This window comes from Salvelinus namaycush, chromosome 17, assembly GCF_016432855.1.
Source record: "Salvelinus namaycush isolate Seneca chromosome 17, SaNama_1.0, whole genome shotgun sequence".
In the NCBI taxonomy this organism is placed as follows: domain Eukaryota; kingdom Metazoa; phylum Chordata; class Actinopteri; order Salmoniformes; family Salmonidae; genus Salvelinus; species Salvelinus namaycush.
The window spans coordinates 27,260,830-27,279,426 of record NC_052323.1 but is presented as its reverse complement, the minus strand read 5'-3'; the positions used below and the strand labels follow the sequence as shown (position 1 = coordinate 27,279,426).

The 18,597-nt window shown below is 47.3% G+C and overlaps 1 protein-coding gene across 1 annotated transcript in view; it reads right to left on the bottom strand.

The window, feature by feature from the left end:
• LOC120062167 (glutamate receptor 3-like) overlaps positions 1–12,175 on the bottom strand; it is a 129,252-nt gene extending 117,077 nt beyond the window's left edge. Inside the window, exon 1 of the mRNA XM_039011973.1 lies at positions 12,160–12,175. Within this exon, the coding sequence (XP_038867901.1) occupies positions 12,160–12,175 (16 nt within the window). The remainder of the gene's footprint in view (positions 1–12,159) is intronic.
• Between the last annotated feature and the right edge of the window lie 6,422 nt (positions 12,176–18,597).

Genomic DNA, 18,597 nt, shown 5'->3' with positions numbered 1-18,597 from the left:
GAGGAGGGCTGATGATCTCCATATAATTAACTAGAGGAGGGCTGATGATCTCCATGTTATTAACTAGAGGAGGGCTGATGATCTCCATATTATTAACTAGAGGAGGGCTGATGATCTCCATGTTATTAACTAGAGGAGGGCTGATGATCTCCATATAATTAACTAGAGGAGGGCTGATGATCTCCATGTTATTAACTAGAGGAGGGCTGATGATCTCCATATTATTAACTAGAGGAGGGCTGATGATCTCCATGTTATTAACTAGAGGAGGGCTGATGATCTCCATATAATTAACTAGAGGAGGGCTGATGATCTCCATGTTATTAACTAGAGGAGGGCTGATGATCTCCATATTATTAACTAGAGGAGGGCTGATGATCTCCATGTTATTAACTAGAGGAGGGCTGATGATCTCCATGTTATTAACTAGAGGAGGGCTGATGATCTCCATATTATTAACTAGAGGAGGGCTGATGATCCCCATATTATAGGCACATCGGGCTCTTGTCAAAAGCAGTGCACTATGTTGGGAATAGGGTCACCAGTAGATTAGAAAGAAGAATAAGTAATTTGAATGATACATGATTAATTCACATGTGAAATATTTTCATTTAACAGAGCTAGAGCTCGCAGCGAGAGATTGTACGTTTTCTACGAGCTAAAATAAGAACAATACATTCCCGATGTATGGAGAGAGAGAGAGAGAGAGAGAGAGAGAGAGAGAGAGAGAGAGAGAGAGAGAGAGACAGAGAGACAGAGAGAGAGAGAGAGAGAGACAGAGAGAGAGAGAGAGAGAGAGAGAGAGAGAGAGAGAGAGACAGAGAGAGAGAGAGAGAGAGAGAGAGAGAAGAGAGAGACAGAGAGAGAGAGAGAGAGAGAGAGAGAGAGAGAGAGAGAGAGAGAGAGAGAGAGAGAGAGAGAGAGAGAGAGAGAGAGAGAGAGAGAGAGAGAGAGAGAGAGAGAGAGAGAGAGAGAGAGAGAGAGAGAAAGAGAGACAGAGAGAGAGAGAGAGAGAGAGAGAGAGAGAGAGAGAGAGAGAGAGAGAGAGAGAGAGAGAGAGAGAGAGAGACAGAGAGAGAGAGAGAGAGAGACAGAGAGAGAGACAGAGAGAGAGAGAGAGACAGAGAGAGAGAGAGAGAGAGAGAGAGAGAGAGAGAGAGAGAGAGAGAGAGAGAGAGAGAGAGAGACAGAGAGAGAGAGAGAGAGAGAGAGAGAGAGAGAGAGACAGAGAGAGAGACAGAGAGAGAGAGAGAGAGAGAGAGAGAGAGAGAGAGAGAGAGAGACAGAGAGAGAGAGAGAGAGAGAGAGAGAGAGAGAGAGAGAGAGAGACAGAGAGAGAGAGAGAGAGAGAGAGAGAGAGAGAGAGAGAGAGAGAGAGAGAGAGACAGAGAGAGAGACAGAGAGAGAGAGAGAGAGAGAGAGAGAGAGAGAGAGAGAGAGAGAGAGAGAGAGAGAGAGAGAGAGAGAGAGAGAGAGAGAGAGAGAGAGAGAGAGACAGAGAGAGAGAGAAAGAGAGACAGAGAGAGAGAGAAAGAGAGACAGAGAGAGAGAGAGAGAGAGACAGAGAGAGAGAGAGAGAGAGAGAGAGAGAAAGAGAGACAGAGAGAGAGAGAGAGAGAGAGAGAGAAAGAGAGACAGAGAGAGAGAGAGAGAGAGAGAGAGAGACAGACAGACAGAGAGAGAGAGAGAGAGACAGAGAGAGAGAGAGAGAGACAGAGAGACAGAGAGAGAGAGACAGAGACAGAGACAGAGAGAGACAGAGAGAGAGAGAGAGACAGAGAGAGAGAGAACACAGCTAGATACAGACCCTTACAATACAGAGAGAGAGCATTAGTGGGGTAATGAAAATAAATTGTAGCACTGGTATTTCATTAAGCCAGAAACAATTTAATAGTTGTCATAAATGTAGGTCTACATAGCTCTTTTTCCATTATCTACCCATTGAACTCTACAAATAGGAACTCAAGCCATACCGTACAGAACTCACTACAACAGCAACATCTACCTATCAGACATTATGTTGAGAAATGCTGATTTAATATTATTGCAAAAAAAAAGGAATGTTTTCAGTTGGTCATTGGGGATTATGCAAATAGCCTTGCCACAGAGTAGTGAACAGAAAGTTGAGCCACGAGAGAGAGAGAGAAAAGCATGTCATTTATTATTCCCAGTGCATCAGTCCACCTCGCTAAAGCCTTATCTCTATGGGTCTACTGCAGACATTAGCCCAACAGTGCCAAACACACAGACCACAACATCAACAACAACAACAAACAAGTTTCCACTAAACTCTCCTCACTATCTTAGCACTTCCATTTCCTCCATTCTGACTCAGAATGGTTGAGTGGTTGTTTTTGTGACTGGAGTTTCAGCGAGTGTTAACGTCTTTACTCTCAGCATGAACCCTGCCACTGCGGAACTCCCCTCTCCACCTGTTGGTGAGGAGTGTGGAGAAGGAACAGACACACACACATGTACACACACATTCAGGGCATGCCTGTTTAATCCTCCACTAAATGTGCAGAGTAAAAGCCAGCTAAGTAACCATGGGTTCCATAATGTAATCATTGCTGTGCTATATGAGGAGTCTGTAAAGTGCCCTCCACCCTCTCCACCCTCCACCCCCCACCCTCCATCCTCCACCCTCTCCACCATCCACCCCCTCCACCCTCTCCACCCCCTCCAACCTCCACCCTCTCAACCCTCCACCCTCCACCCCCCACCCTCCACCCTCTCCACCATCCACCCCCTCCACCCTCTCCAACCTCCACCCCCTCCACCCTCCACCTTCCACCCTCCACCCCCTCGCTCCTCAGGTGTTAGAGATAACGCAAGTCAAAGGGCCTGCATTAGACAGACTTTGCAATAGACAGTATGTAGAATTCATGCGTCATATTCCCGAGGCATATGTTCTAAAACCTCATCTCCCACAACCCAGCTGGATAAAATGATAAAAGATCATGAGAATCTTCTGTGTGTGTGTGTGTGTGTGTGTGTGTGTGTGTGTGTGTGTGTGTGTGTGTGTGTGTGTGTGTGTGTGTGTGTGTCTGTGTGTGTGTGTGTCTGACATTAAGAGAACATGTACCTTAACTGGGTTAAATGGCATCCGTGGTTGAAGAGGTGGCTGGGTGTAGAAATGAGGAAGACTAGGGTGGCTGGGAGTAGACATGAGGAAGACTAGGGTGGCTGGGAGTAGACATGAGGAAGACTAGGGTGGCTGGGTGTAGACATGAGGAAGGGGTAATAAGAGGTGGCTGGGAGTAGACATGAGGAAGACTAGGGTGGCTGGGTGTAGACATGAGGAAGACTAGGGTGGCTGGGAGTAGACATGAGGAAGACTAGGGTGGCTGGGAGTAGACATGATGAAGACTAGGGTGGCTGGGTGTAGACATGAGGAAGACTAGGGTGGCTGGGTGTAGACATGAGGAAGACTAGGGTGGCTGGGTGTAGACATGAGGAAGACTAGGGTGGCTGGGTGTAGACATGAGGAAGACTAGGGTGGCTGGGAGTAGACATGAGGAAGACTAGGGTGGCTGGGAGTAGACATGAGGAAGACTAGGGTGGCTGGGAGTAGACATGAGGAAGACTAGGGTGGCTGGGAGTAGACATGAGGAAGACTAGGGTGGCTGGGTGTAGACATGAGGAAGACTAGGGTGGCTGGGTGTAGACATGAGGAAGACTAGGGTGGCTGGGTGTAGACATGAGGAAGACTAGGGTGGCTGGGAGTAGACATGAGGAAGGGGTAATCAGACGGTAAACCAGTCAACCATGCACTAACCAACATAGCGGTTTGTCACAGAGGATATGAAGTACGTGGTGGTTATGTGGTGGTTATGTGGTGGTTATGTGGTGGTTATGTTCGGGTTATGTGGTGGTTATGTGGTGGTTATGTTCGGGTTATGTTCGGGTTGAGCGTTATTGTCCATCAGGTGTAAAGAAAGATGATTGAGTCCAAGTCCAATTGTGTTGTTCAATTCAACTCACTGAAGTATCCTTTTATGTGTAGACTGACAGCGCTGTAATCCCTGAGGCTTTATGTGTAGACTGACAGCGCTGTAATCACTGATGTTTTATGTGTAGACTGACTGCGCTGTAATCCCTGATGCTTTATGTGTCGACTGACTGCACTGTAATCCCTGAGGCTTTATGTGTAGACTGACTGCACTGTAATCCCTGATGCTTTATGTTTAGACTGACTGCACTGTAATCCCTGATGTTTTATGTGTAGACTGACAGCGCTGTAATCACTGATGTTTTATGTGTAGACTGACTGCGCCGTAATCCCTGATGCTTTATGTGTAGACTGACAGTGCTGTAATCCCTGAGGCTTTATGTGTAGACTGACTGCGCTGTAATCACTGATGTTTTATGTGTAGACTGACTGCACTGTAATCCCTGATGCTTTATGTGTAGACTGACTGCGCTGTAATCACTGATGTTTTATGTGTAGACTGACTGCGCTGTAATCCCTGATGCTTTATGTGTAGACTGACAGCGCTGTAATCCCTGATGCTTTATGTGTAGACTGACTGCGCCGTAATCCCTGATGCTTTATGTGTAGACTGACTGCGCTGTAATCCCTGATGCTTTATGTGTAGACTGACAGCGCTGTAATCCCTGATGCTTTATGTGTAGACTGACAGCGCTGTAATCACTGATGCTTTATGTGTAGACTGACTGCGCTGTAATCACTGATGCTTTATGTGTAGACTGACTGCGCTGTAATCCCTGATGCTTTATGTGTAGACTGACTGCGCTGTAATCACTGAGGCTTTATGTGTAGACTGACTGCGCTGTAATCCCTGATGCTTTATGTGTAGACTGACTGCGCTGTAATCCCTGATGCTTTATGTGTAGACTGACTGCGCTGTAATCCCTGATGCTTTATGTGTAGACTGACTGCGCTGTAATCCCTGATGCTTTATGTGTAGACTGACAGCGCTGTAATCACTGATGCTTTATGTGTAGACTGACTGCACTGTAATCCCTGATGCTTTATGTGTAGACTGACTGCGCTGTAATCCCTGATGCTTTATGTGTAGACTGACTGCGCTGTAATCCCTGAGGCTTTATGTGTAGACTGACTGCGCTGTAATCCCTGATGCTTTATGTGTAGACTGACTGCACTGATGCCTGAACAAATTGCATTAGATACAGGGCCTTAACAGGGACTTCTCAGACCATTTTCCCAAAGGCTGTTAAATTATAACATGTTGCCGCTGGAAACCACTAAGAATTTGGGCACTTCAGAAGCAGCAGAAGTTATCGCTCCCTTGATTCTGAAGAGGGGGAAAGAGTAGAGAGGAAAGAAAATCAAGAAAGAGAGGGAATTTTGAATATGCATGTGTCTGTATTCCAATCCTTACAATTGTCTTAAATTATTATTGATTTTATGGGCTGTGTAAGAAGAAGTAAAAAAAAAAACATTCTCAGATGTAAAAATAGAGGCTTGTCATTCTGATTTGCATCTCAAAGAGCTTTGATTTTGAAAGCAGTGATTTTCTCCCTCCCTCCCTCCCTCCCTCTCCCACCCTCTCCCTCCCTCCCTCTCTCTCCCTCCCTCCCTCTCTCCCTCCCTCCCACCCTCTCTCTCTCCCTCCCCCCCTCTCTCTCCCTCCCTCTTCCTCCTCCATCTCTCCCTCCCTCCCACCCTCTCTCTCTCTCTCCCTCCCACCCTCTCCCTCACATCCTCTCCCACCCTCTCCCTCCCTCTCCCTCCCACCCTCTCCCTCCCTCCCTCCCTCCTCTCTCCCTCTCTCTCCCTCCCATCCTCTCCCTCCCACCCTCTCTCTCTCCCTCTCCCTCCCCCTCACATCCTCTCCCACCCTCTCCCTCCCACCCTCCCTCCCTCTCCCACCCTCTCCCTCCCTCCCTCTCTCTCCCTCTCTCTCCCTCCCATCCTCTCCCTCTCCCTCCCACCCTCTCTCTCTCCCTCTCCCTCCCACCCTCTCCCTCACATCCTCTCCCACCCTCTCCCTCTCCCTCCCTCCCTCTCTCTCCCTCAATCTCTCCCTCTCTCTCCCACCCTCTCTCTCCCTCTCCCTCCCTCCCTCCCTCTCTCTCCCTCTCTCTCTCTCCCTCCCATCCTCTCCCTCTCTCTCCCACCCTCTCCCTCCCTCTCCCTCCCTCTCCCTCCCTCCCTCCCACCCTCTCCCTCCCTCTCCCTCCCTCCCTCCCTCTCTCTCCCTCTCTCTCCCTCCCTCTCCTCCCTCCCTTCCTCTCTCTCCCTCCCATCCTCTCCCTCTCTCTCCCTCCCTGCTGCTGGCAGCACCCTGATCTCTATGTGAACAATTTCAATAATTTGAGATGTAGAGTAGATTCCATGCCTACCTAGTTTTACATATGAATGGAAATTATGAGATGGGAAATTAGCTGTGGTAAAAATAAAAAATAAATATTCCACAGAAGAAAAAAAAAAGTCAGCAGCAAAATGAAGTTTTCATGTAGATGTCAAAACGAGGAAGAAGAGAGGAAACGCGGCGTGTTCATTTGTTCACTCTGTTCTGGATGAAAAAACGAACGCTGGCTATCGGGACGCTCCAGCTACTCCTTCATCCGGAACACAGCGAACAAATCAAATAAACCGTGATAACATCAGAGTAGCTCAAACTGTATGGATTTACCAGTCATACTCCTATAGCTCCGTTAGTCCCATCTCATCAGATCAGCTCAAACTGTATGGATTTGCCAGTCATACTCCTATAGCTCCGTCAGTCCCTCGCTCATCAGATCAGCTCATACTGTATGGATTTACCAGTCACACTCCTATAGCTCCGTCAGTCCCTCGCTCATCAGATCAGCTCATACTGTATGGATTTACCAGTCACACTCCTATAGCTCCGTCAGTCCCTCGCTCATCAGATCAGCTCAAACTGTATGGATTTACCAGTCATACTCCTATAGCTCCGTCAGTCCCTCGCTCATCAGATCAGCTCATACTGTATGGATTTACCAGTCACACTCCTATAGCTCCGTCAGTCCCTCGCTCATCAGATCAGCTCATACTGTATGGATTTACCAGTCATACTCCTATAGCTCCGTCAGTCCCTCGCTCATCAGATCAGCTCATACTGTATGGATTTACCAGTCATACTCCTATAGCTCCGTTAGTCCCTCGCTCATCAGATCAGCTCATACTGTATGGATTTACCAGTCATACTCCTATAGCTCCGTCAGTCCCTCGCTCATCAGATCAGCTCATACTGTATGGATTTACCAGTCATACTCCTATAGCTCCGTCAGTCCCTCGCTCATCAGATCAGCTCAAACTGTATGGATTTACCAGTCATACTCCTATAGCTCCGTCAGTCCCTCGCTCATCAGATCAGCTCAAACTGTATGGATTTACCAGTCATACTCCTATAGCTCCGTCAGTCCCTCGCTCATCAGATCAGCTCATACTGTATGGATTTACAAGTCATACTCCTATAGCTCTGTTAGTCCCTCGCTCATCAGATCAGCTCAAACTGTATGGATTTACCAGTCACACTCCTATAGCTCTGTTAGTCCCTCGCTCATCAGATCAGCTCATACTGTATGGATTTACCAGTCACACTCCTATAGCTCCGTCAGTCCCTCGCTCATCAGATCAGCTCAAACTGTATGGATTTACCAGTCATACTCCTATAGCTCCGTCAGTCCCTCGCTCATCAGATCAGCTCATACTGTATGGATTTACCAGTCACACTCCTATAGCTCCGTCAGTCCCTCGCTCATCAGATCAGCTCATACTGTATGGATTTACCAGTCATACTCCTATAGCTCCGTCAGTCCCTCGCTCATCAGATCAGCTCATACTGTATGGATTTACCAGTCATACTCCTATAGCTCCGTTAGTCCCTCGCTCATCAGATCAGCTCAAACTGTATGGATTTACCAGTCACACTCCTATAGCTCTGTTAGTCCCTCGCTCATCAGATCAGCTCATACTGTATGGATTTACCAGTCACACTCCTATAGCTCCGTCAGTCCCTCGCTCATCAGATCAGCTCAAACTGTATGGATTTACCAGTCACACTCCTATAGCTCTGTTAGTCCCTCGCTCATCAGATCAGCTCAAACTGTATGGATTTACCAGTCACACTCCTATAGCTCCGTCAGTCCCTCGCTCATCAGATCAGCTCAAACTGTATGGATTTACCAGTCATACTCCTATAGCTCCGTCAGTCCCTCGCTCATCAGATCAGCTCAAACTGTATGGATTTACCAGTCACACTCCTATAGCTCCGTTAGTCCCTCGCTCATCAGAGCAGCTCAAACTGTATGGATTTACCAGTCATACTCCTATAGCTCCGTCAGTCCCTCGCTCATCAGATCAGCTCATACTGTATGGATTTACCAGTCATACTCCTATAGCTCCGTTAGTCCCTCGCTCATCAGATCAGCTCAAACTGTATGGATTTACCAGTCATACTCCTATAGCTCGGTCAGTCCCTCGCTCATCGGATCAGCTCATACTGTATGGATTTACCAGTCATACTCCTATAGCTCCGTCAGTCCCTCGCTCATCAGATCACTCCGGCCTAATTCACATTGAAAGTTAAATATGGACGATTCAATGCTTCACCAGGCTGGGATCTGAATATTCATGACCATCCATGCTAGTTTAAATCACAGCCAATAATACCGTGTCCTTGCCAGATAGAACTGATGACCACATCATTGTAGACATTATCTGATCAAGTGCATCAGCCCAGGAATTAAGAGACAGAGTCAGCGTTAGACACATTTCATAACCTCCTGCTGCATCCTACCGTACACAGCTCAACCAAGACACATTTCATAACCTCCTGCTGCATCCTACCGTATACAGCTCAACCAAGACACATTTCATAACCTCCTGCTGCATCCTACCGTATACAGCTCAACAAAGACACATTTCATAACCTCCTGCTGCATCCTACCGTATACAGCTCAACCAAGACACATTTCATAACCTCCTGCTGCATCCTACCGTATACAGCTCAACAAAGACACATTTCATAACCTCCTGCTGCATCCTACCGTATACAGCTCAACAGACACATTTCATAACCTTCTGCTGCATCCTACCGTATACAGCTCAACAAAGACACATTCCATAACCTTCTGCTGCATCCTACCGTATACAGCTCAACAAAGACACATTTCATAACCTCCTGCTGCATCCTACCGTATACAGCTCAACAGACACATTTCATAACCTCCTGCTGCATCCTACCGTATACAGCTCAACAAAGACACATTTCATAACCTCCTGCTGCATCCTACCGTATACAGCTCAACCAAGACACATTTCATAACCTCCTGCTGCATCCTACCGTATACAGCTCAACAAAGACACATTTCATAACCTCCTGCTGCATCCTACCGTATACAGCTCAACAGACACATTTCATAACCTCCTGCTGCATCCTACCGTATACATCTCAACAGACACATTTCATAACCTCCTGCTGCATCCTACCGTATACAGCTCAACAAAGACACATTTCATAACCTCCTGCTGCATCCTACCGTATACAGCTCAACAGACACATTTCATAACCTCCTGCTGCATCCTACCGTATACAGCTCAACAGACACATTTCATAACCTCCTGCTGCATCCTACCGTATACAGCTCAACAGACACATTTCATAACCTCCTGCTGCATCCTACCGTATACAGCTCAACCAAGACACATTTCATAACCTCCTGCTGCATCCTACCGTATACAGCTCAACAAAGACACATTTCATAACCTCCTGCTGCATCCTACCGTATACAGCTCAACAGACACATTTCATAACCTCCTGCTGCATCCTACCGTATACAGCTCAACAAAGACACATTTCATAACCTCCTGCTGCATCCTACCGTATACAGCTCAACAGACACATTTCATAACCTCCTGCTGCATCCTACCGTATACAGCTCAACAGACACATTTCATAACCTCCTGCTGCATCCTACCGTATACAGCTCAACAGACACATTTCATAACCTCCTGCTGCATCCTACCGTATACAGCTCAACAAAGACACATTTCATAACCTCCTGCTGCATCCTACCGTACACAGCTCAACAAAGACACATTTCATAACCTCCTGCTGCATCCTACCGTATACAGCTCAACAAAGACACATTTCATAACCTCCTGCTGCATCCTCCCGTATACAGCTCAACAAAGACACATTTCATAACCTCCTGCTACATCCTACCGTATACAGCTCAACAAAGACACATGTCATAACCTCCTGCTGCATCCTACCGTATACAGCTCAACAAAGAGACATGTCATAACCTCCTGCTGCATCCTACCGTATACAGCTCAACAAAGACAAATGACACCCTATATTCCTTAGTATGTCAACCTGGTCAAAAGTAGTGCACTAATGTATATAGGGAATAGGGTGCCATTTGAGAAGCAGCCCAAACGGCAGTGGTATGTATGTGTGTGTATGCGTGTAGTGAGAGAGCCTCTGTTCATCACACTCCTCAGTGCTCGTCGCTCCATGGATGAGGTCGTATTTTAATATACTGTAAAGGAACTCCCCACCTGCCTGGTTCACCAGCCCGCCACACACACACACACACACACACACACACACACACACACACACACACACACACACACACACACACACACACACACACACACACACACACACACACACACACACACACACACACACACACACACACACACACACACACACACACGACTGGTTTGTAATTCACAAGGTGAAGAACAGAATATCTACATGAGTAAAACGTCTGAGATCAGTCATTTTTACATCCTTCCTTCCTACATACTGTATCTTTCTGCCGGCAGAATGTCAGAGGATGTCAAACTAGCAACATCAAGACCAGACACACTGTCACGGCATTCAAGAGAAGAAGATGAGGACCAAGGTGCAGCGTGGTGCATGTTCATATTTAATTTAATAACCACCGAACACTAAACACGAAAATGACAAAAAGAATAACCGAAACAGTTCTGTCTGGTACAGATACGAAACAGAAAACAACTATCCACCAACACTGGTGGGAACAGGATACCTAAGTATGGCTCCCAATCAGAGACAACGATAGACAGCTGCCTCTGATTGGGAACCACACCAGGCCAAACACATAGAAACACAACAACATAGAAAAAAGAACATAGACTGCCCACCCTAGTCACACCCTGACCAAACCAAAATAGAGAATAAAAAGCCTCTCTATAGCCAGGACACACACAGTGCTCTCTTCAGTGACAACGTTCCCTAGGTGCATTCACTGCAGTGAGTAGCCCTCTTCCTTCCTTCCCTCTCTCCTCCTCCTCTTCCCAGTCCATGCATCCAGCCCCATCACAGCAGATGGCACCAGGGCTGTCTGTGTTAAAAGCAGAGCTGCCGTCTGAGATGAGTCTGTAAGTGAGATCTGCTCCACTTTGCTTCCTGCCTGTGTGACAGACTCCTCTGTCTATTTCCCCCCATCTTATTAGGGGTTCAATGTGGGGTGTCGGAGGTTTCCCTCTCTCCCCTCCTCTCCGTTTCCCTCTCTCCCCTGCCCCACTCTCCTCTCCGTTTCCCTCTCTCCCCTGCCCCACTCTCCTTGCCTCACATTCATTTCCCTTCTCTCTCTCCTCTCCGTTTCCCTCTCTCCCATGCCCCACTCTCCTCTCCGTTTCCCTCTCTCCCCTGCCCCACTCTCCTCTCCGTTTCCCTCTCTCCCCTGCCCCACTCTCCTTTCCTCAGATTCATTTCCCTTCTCTCTCTCCTCTCCGTTTCCCTCTCTCCCCTGCCCCACTCACCTTTCCTCACATTCATTTCCCTTCTCTCCCCTCCTCTCCGTTTCCCTCTCTCCCATGCCCCACTCTCCTCTCCGTTTCCCTCTCTCCCCTGCCCCACTCTCCTCTCCGTTTCCCTCTCTCCCCTGCCCCACTCTCCTTGCCTCACATTCATTTCCCTTCTCTCTCTCCTCTCCGTTTCCCTCTCTCCCATGCCCCACTCTCCTCTCCGTTTCCCTCTCTCCCCTGCCCCACTCTCCTCTCCGTTTCCCTCTCTCCCCTGCCCCACTCTCCTTTCCTCACATTCATTTCCCTTCTCTCTCTCCTCTCCGTTTCCCTCTCTCCCCTGCCCCACTCACCTTTCCTCACATTCATTTCCCTTCTCTCTCTCCTCTCCGTTTCCCTCTCTCACCTGCCCCACTCACCTTTCCTCACATTCATTTCCATTCTCTCTCCTCTCCGTTTCCCTCTCTCCCCTGCCCCACTCACCTTTCCTCACATTCATTTCCCTTCTCTCTCTCCTCTCCGTTTCCCTCTCTCCCCTGCACCACTCTCCTTTCCTCACATTCATTTCCTTTCTCTCTCTCCTCTCCTCTGTTTCCCTCTCTCCCCTGCACCACTCTCCTTTCCTCACATTCATTTCCCTTCTCTCTCTCTCTCCTCTCCGTTTCCCTCTCTACTATTCCCTCTTTTACCTCTCGTCTCCGCCATTTCTCATCTCACAGCTGACACAGGTTAAACAGACAAATAACACACATACAATCTTCCCGTTGTCTCCTGTGCCAAACAGTACACTTCAGTAGGCCACCACTGTACTGCTCTGTAACTGTCTACAACGGCATCACACCTTATTGGAAAATGATCAAAGAGCTAAAATACTGTGGTTCAGGATTGAGGGCAGAAATACCGTGGTCTGACAGATTGTAAATGTAATAACTATTCCCTCTACAACAATCCCCTGGTAATAGAGAGATCGGGTGGCCTTCTGAGCTCTGTCCAGGGTCCTGAAATGACACCAGAAACACGCTGGATTGAAACCGCCAAGATAACAGAGCTGACTTTTAAAAGTAGACAAATCCAGTATCCAGGCTAAAGTGAGGTGGAAGACTAAGAAGAAATCAGACTCTTACTGAGATATAATATCATGTCACAGAACGGCATGATCAAACCCCAGAGTGTCTGTCTCTCTCTCTCTCGCTCAATTTCAATTAAAGGGCTTTATTGGCTTGGGAAACATATGTTTACATTGCCAAATCAAGTGAACTAGATAATAAACAAAAGTGAAATAAACAAAAAAAAATACATTACCCTCACAAAAGTTCCAACAGAATAAAGACATTAGAAATGTCATATTAAATGCAAATAGTTCAAGTACAAAAGGGACAATCAATACACAATACACAAAAAAAGAAACGTGCCTTTTTCAGGACCCTGTCATTCCAAATGACTTCACAGATCTTCATTGTAAAGGGTTTGAACACTGTTTCCCATGCTTGTTCAATGAACCATAAACAATTAATGAACATGCACCTGTGGAACGGTTGTTAAGACACTAACAGCTTACAGACGTAGGCATTTAAGGTCACAGTTATGAAAACGTAGGACACTAAAGAGGCCTTTCTACTGACTCTGAAAAACACCAAAAGAAAGATAACCAGGGTCCCTGCTCGTCTGCGTGAATGTGCCTTAAGCATGCTGCAAGGAGTCATGAGGACTGCAGATGTGGCCAGGGCAATAAATTGCAATGTCCGTACTGTGAAACGCCTAAGACAGCGCTACAGGGAGACAGGACGGGCAGCTGATCGTCCTCGCAGTGGCAGACCACGTGCAACAACATCTGCACAGGATCGGTACATCCGAACAGCACACCTGCGGGACAGGTACAGGATGGCAACAACAACTGCCCAAGTTACACCAGGAACACACAATCCCTCCATCAGTGTTCAGACTGTCCGCAATAGGCTGAGAGAGGCTGGACTGAGGGCTTGTCGGCTTGTTGTAAGGCAGGTCCTCACCAGACATCACCGGCAACAACGTCGCCTATGGACACAAACCCACCGTCGCTGGACCAGACAGGACTGGCAAAAAGTGCTCTTCGCTGATGAGTCACGGTTTTGTCTCATCAGGGGTGATGGTCGGATTTGCAGTGTCTCCACAGTGTCTCCTGACCCCTCCTGTCTCAGCCTCCAGTATTTATGCTGCAGTAGTTTATGTGTCGGGGGGCTAGAGTCAGTTTGTTATATCTGGAGTACTTATCCTGTCTTATCCGGTGTGTCCTGTGTGAATTTAAGTATGCTCTCTCTAATTCTCTCTATCTCTCTTTCTTTCTCTCTCTCGGAGGACCTGAGCCCTAGGACCATGCGTCAGGACTACCTGGCATGATGACTCCTTGCTGTCCCCAGTCCACCCGGCCGTGCTGCTGCTCCAGTTTCAACTATTCTGCCTGCAGCTATGGAACCCTGACCTGTTCACCGGACGTGCTACCTGTCCCAGACCTGCTGTTTTCAACTCTCTAGAGACCGCAGGAGCAGTAGAGATACTCTTAATGATCGGCTATGAAAAGCCAACTGACATTTACTCCTGAGGTGCTGACTTGCTGCACCCTCAACAACTACTGTGATTATTATTATTTGACCATGCTGGTCATTTATGAACATTTGAACATCTTGGCCATGTTCTGTTATAATCTCCACCCAGCACAGCCAGAAGAGGACTGGCCACCCCTCATAGCCTGGTTCCTCTCTAGGTTTCTTCCTAGGTTTTGGCCTTTCTAGGGAGTTTTTCCTAGCCACCGTGCTTCTAAACCTGCATTGCTTGCTGTTCGGGGTTTTAGGCTGGGTTTCTGTACAGCACTTTGAGATATCAGCTGATGTACGAAGGGCTATATAAATACATTTGATTTGAGTTTATTGTTGAAGGAATGAGCGTTACACCGAGGCCTGTACTCTGGAGCGGGATCGATTTGGAGGTGGAGGATCCATCATGATCTGTGGTGGTGTGTCACAGCATCATCGGACTGAGCTTGTTGTCATTGCAGGCAATCTCAATGCTGTGTGTTACAGGGAAGCCATCCTCCTCCCTCATGTGGTATCCTTCCTGCAGGCTCATCCTGACACGACCCTCCAGCATGACAATGCCACCAGCCATACTGCTCTTTCTGTGTGTGATTTCCTGCAAGACAGGAATGTCAGTGTTCTGCCATGGCCAGCGAAGAGCCCGGATCTCAATCCCAATGAGCACGTCTGGGACCTGTTGAATCAGAGGGTGAGGGCTAGGGCCATTCCCCCACAGAACTTGCAGGTGCTTTGGTGGAAGAGTGGGGTAACATCTCACAGCAAGAACTGGCAAATCTGGTGCAGCCCATGAGGAGGAGATGCACTGCAGTTCTTAATACAGCTGGTGGCCACACCAGATACTGACTGTTACTTTTGATTTTGACCCCCCCTTTGTTCAGCGACACATTTTTCAATTTCTGTTAGTCACATGTCTGTGGAACTTCAGTTTATGTCTCAGTTGTTGAATCTTGTTATGTTCATACAAATATTTACACACGTGAAGTTTGCTGAAAATAAATGCAGTTGACAGTGAGAGGACGTTTCTTTTTTTGCTGAGTTTATTTACAATGCTGTTTGTTCTTCACTGGTTTTTATTTTCTTGTGTCAACAGGTCATACATCTGGCTGCTGTGATGGCACACTGTGGTAAAATAAATGCACCCACTAATGGTAGTCACTCTGGCTAAGAGCGTATGCTAAATGACTAAAATATACATGTAAATAGAGAGAGAGAGAGAGAGAGAGAGAGAGAGAGATTCTTGGTGGTTTTATGGGTTTTACTGCTGTGTCCTTTCTTGTCACCGTGACAACCCTGATTTATCCCTCCTGACCGTGCATCATTTAACTCTCATGAAGAAGACGGCTTAAAGGGAGGGTGGTGGTGTGTGTGTGTGTGTGTGTGTGTGTGTGTGTGTGTGTGTGTGTGTGTGTGTGTGTGTGTGTGTGTAATAAAACATGGAGGAGGCATGTGTGTAAAGTGTCTGCTGGCTGTAATTCATGTCATTATTATGGCTGTTAAAAAACCACACCACAGAGCCCAGGCATCACAGAGCCCAGGCATCACAGAGCCCAGGCATCACAGAGCCCAGGCATCACAGAGCCCAGGCATCACAGAGCCCAGGCATCACAGAGCCCAGGCATCACAGAGCCCAGGCATCACAGAGCCCAGGCATCACAGAGCCCAGGCATCACAGAGCCCAGGCATCACAGAGCCCAGGTATCAAGCTGTTATAGCTGATCTCTCTTTGATACCAGTATGGTTTAACAAGGCTTTGTGTGAGGGCTATGGCAATATGTTCTCCTCTTAGGTAGTGGAATATAGAGTATAGTAGTGGAATATAGAGTATAGTAGAGTATACTGGCTACGGAAGTAATAGTCCAGCGTGGTAAGGAGTAATTCCAGAGGTCATAGCTAGTAAATAGACATAATTCTCTCTCTCTCTCAGCAAGTGAACAAGCTAATAAACAAGTGAAATAAACTATTCAAATGAACAGTAAACATTACACTCACAATACAAATGTCATATTATCTGCAAATAGTTAAAGTTCAAAAGGGAAGAAAAATAAACATATAGGTTGTATTTACAATGGTGTTTGTTCTTCACTGGTTGCCCTTTTCTTGTGGCAACAGGTCACACATCTTGCTGCTGTGATGGCACACTGTGGTATTTCACCCAGTAGATATTTTTTTACCTTTATTTAACTAGGCAAGTCAGTTAAGAACACATTCTTATTTTCAATGACGGCCTAGGAACAGTGGGTTAACTGCCTTGTTCAGGGGCAGAATGGCAGATTTTGACCTTGTCAGCTCGGGGATTCAATCTTGCAAGCCTTCGGTTACTAGTCCAACGCTCTAACCACTAGGCTACCCTGCCGCCCCAACTTCCCAGATGTGGGTAGTTTTCACATAGTCTGTCTTCTCTTAAGAGCCAGGTCTGCCTACGACGGCCTTTCTCAATAGCAAGGCTATGCTCACTGAGTCTGTACATAGTCAAAGCTTTTAGTAAGTTTGGGTCAGTCACAGTGGGCAGGTATTCATTCTAGTTTGCTCTGTTGTTTTAACTCTGAGGGTGGGGGTGTATTTTAACTCTGAGGGTGGGGGTGTATCTTAACTCTGAGGGTGGGGGTGTATCATTAACTCTGAGGGTGGGGGTGTATATTAACTCTGAGGGTGGGGGTGTATTTTAACTCTGAGGGTGGGGGTGTATATTAACTCTGAGGGTGGGGGTGTATCATTAACTCTGAGGGTGGGGGTGTATTTAACTCTGAGGGTGGGGGTGTATTTAACTCTGAGGGTGGGGGTGTATATTAACTCTGAGGGTGGGGGGTGTATCATTAACTCTGAGGGTGGGGGTGGTATTTTAACTCTGAGGGTGGGGGTGTATTTTAACTCTGAGGGTGGGGGTGTATATTAGCTCTGAGGGTGGGGGTGTATCATTAACTCTGAGGGTGGGGTGTATCTTAACTCTGAGGGTGGGGGTGTATTTTAACTCTGAGGGTGGGGTGTATATTAAGCTCTGAGGGTGGGGTGTATCTTACTCTGAGGGTGGGGGTGTATCTTAACTCTGAGGGTGGGGGTGTATCATTAACTCTGAGGGTGGGGGTGTATTTTAACTCTGAGGGTGGGGGTGTATCATTAACTCTGAGGGTGGGGGTGTATTTAAACTCTGAGGGTGTGGGGTGTATCATTAACTCTGAGGGTGGGGGTGTATCTTTAACTCTGAGGGTGGGGGTGTATCATTAACTCTGAGGGTGGGGGTGATATTAACTCTGAGGTGGGGGTGTATCTTAGCTCTGAGGGTGGGGGTGTATCTTTAACTCTGAGGGTGGGGGTGTATATTAACTCTGAGGTGGGGTGGTATATTAACTCTGAGGGTGGGGGTGTATATTAACCTCTGAGGGTGGGGGTGTATATTAACATCTGAGGGTGGGGGTGTAATTAGCTCTGAGGGTGGGGGTGTATTTTAACTCTGAGGGTGGGGGTATCATTAACTCTGAGGTGGGGGTGTATATAACTCTGAGGGTGGGGGTGTATCTTACTCTGAGGGTGGGGGTGTATATAGCTCTGAGGTGGGGTGTGTTTTAACTCTGAGGGTGGGGGGTATCATTAACTCTGAGGGTGGGGTGTATTTTACTCTGAGGGTGGGGTGTTATCATAACTCTGAGGGTGGGGGTGTATATTAACTCTGAGGGTGGGGTGTATCTTAACTCTGAGGGGGGGGGGTGTATTTTAACTCTGAGGGTGGGGGTGTATATTAACTCTGAGGGTGGAGGTGACTTCCATAACAATAAGTGATAGGGAAAACATCGATACAGTTACATATTGTAATTGTAGCAGGTTCAAGGGTGTTTTGCACACAATCCGTTCTCATCGTCCGTTCCATTCTACAGGGGTAATCTTAAAACTCGGGTCCTCAGCCAATCCGGTTAGGTACACAGTGAGGGTAGTCAGACAGGTCACAACAGGTAATCAAACCGTTATTTCTCTTACTTCATGCCACGCGCTTCATGACACGCGCTTTCCTCTCCGTTCTCTCCCCCGTTGTGCAGGCTGCTTCCTCTTTTGTCCCCCAGTGCTCACTGGCTTAATGATCCACAGGCTCGCCTCATTGTGGCAGGAAGTCCATATAAGGCTCGGGGGTGGAGCCAGCGGGCTGCAAGATATCTCCCTTCAATAACCACTCCCCTCACCTCTCCCTGCCGTCTGCCACACAGTATTATTTTGATGATATTGTATCAATACTTTTATTCCAAGTATTTGCTTTGTAAAGATAAAACATTTAAATGCATTGTTCCTGGAAGGACATCT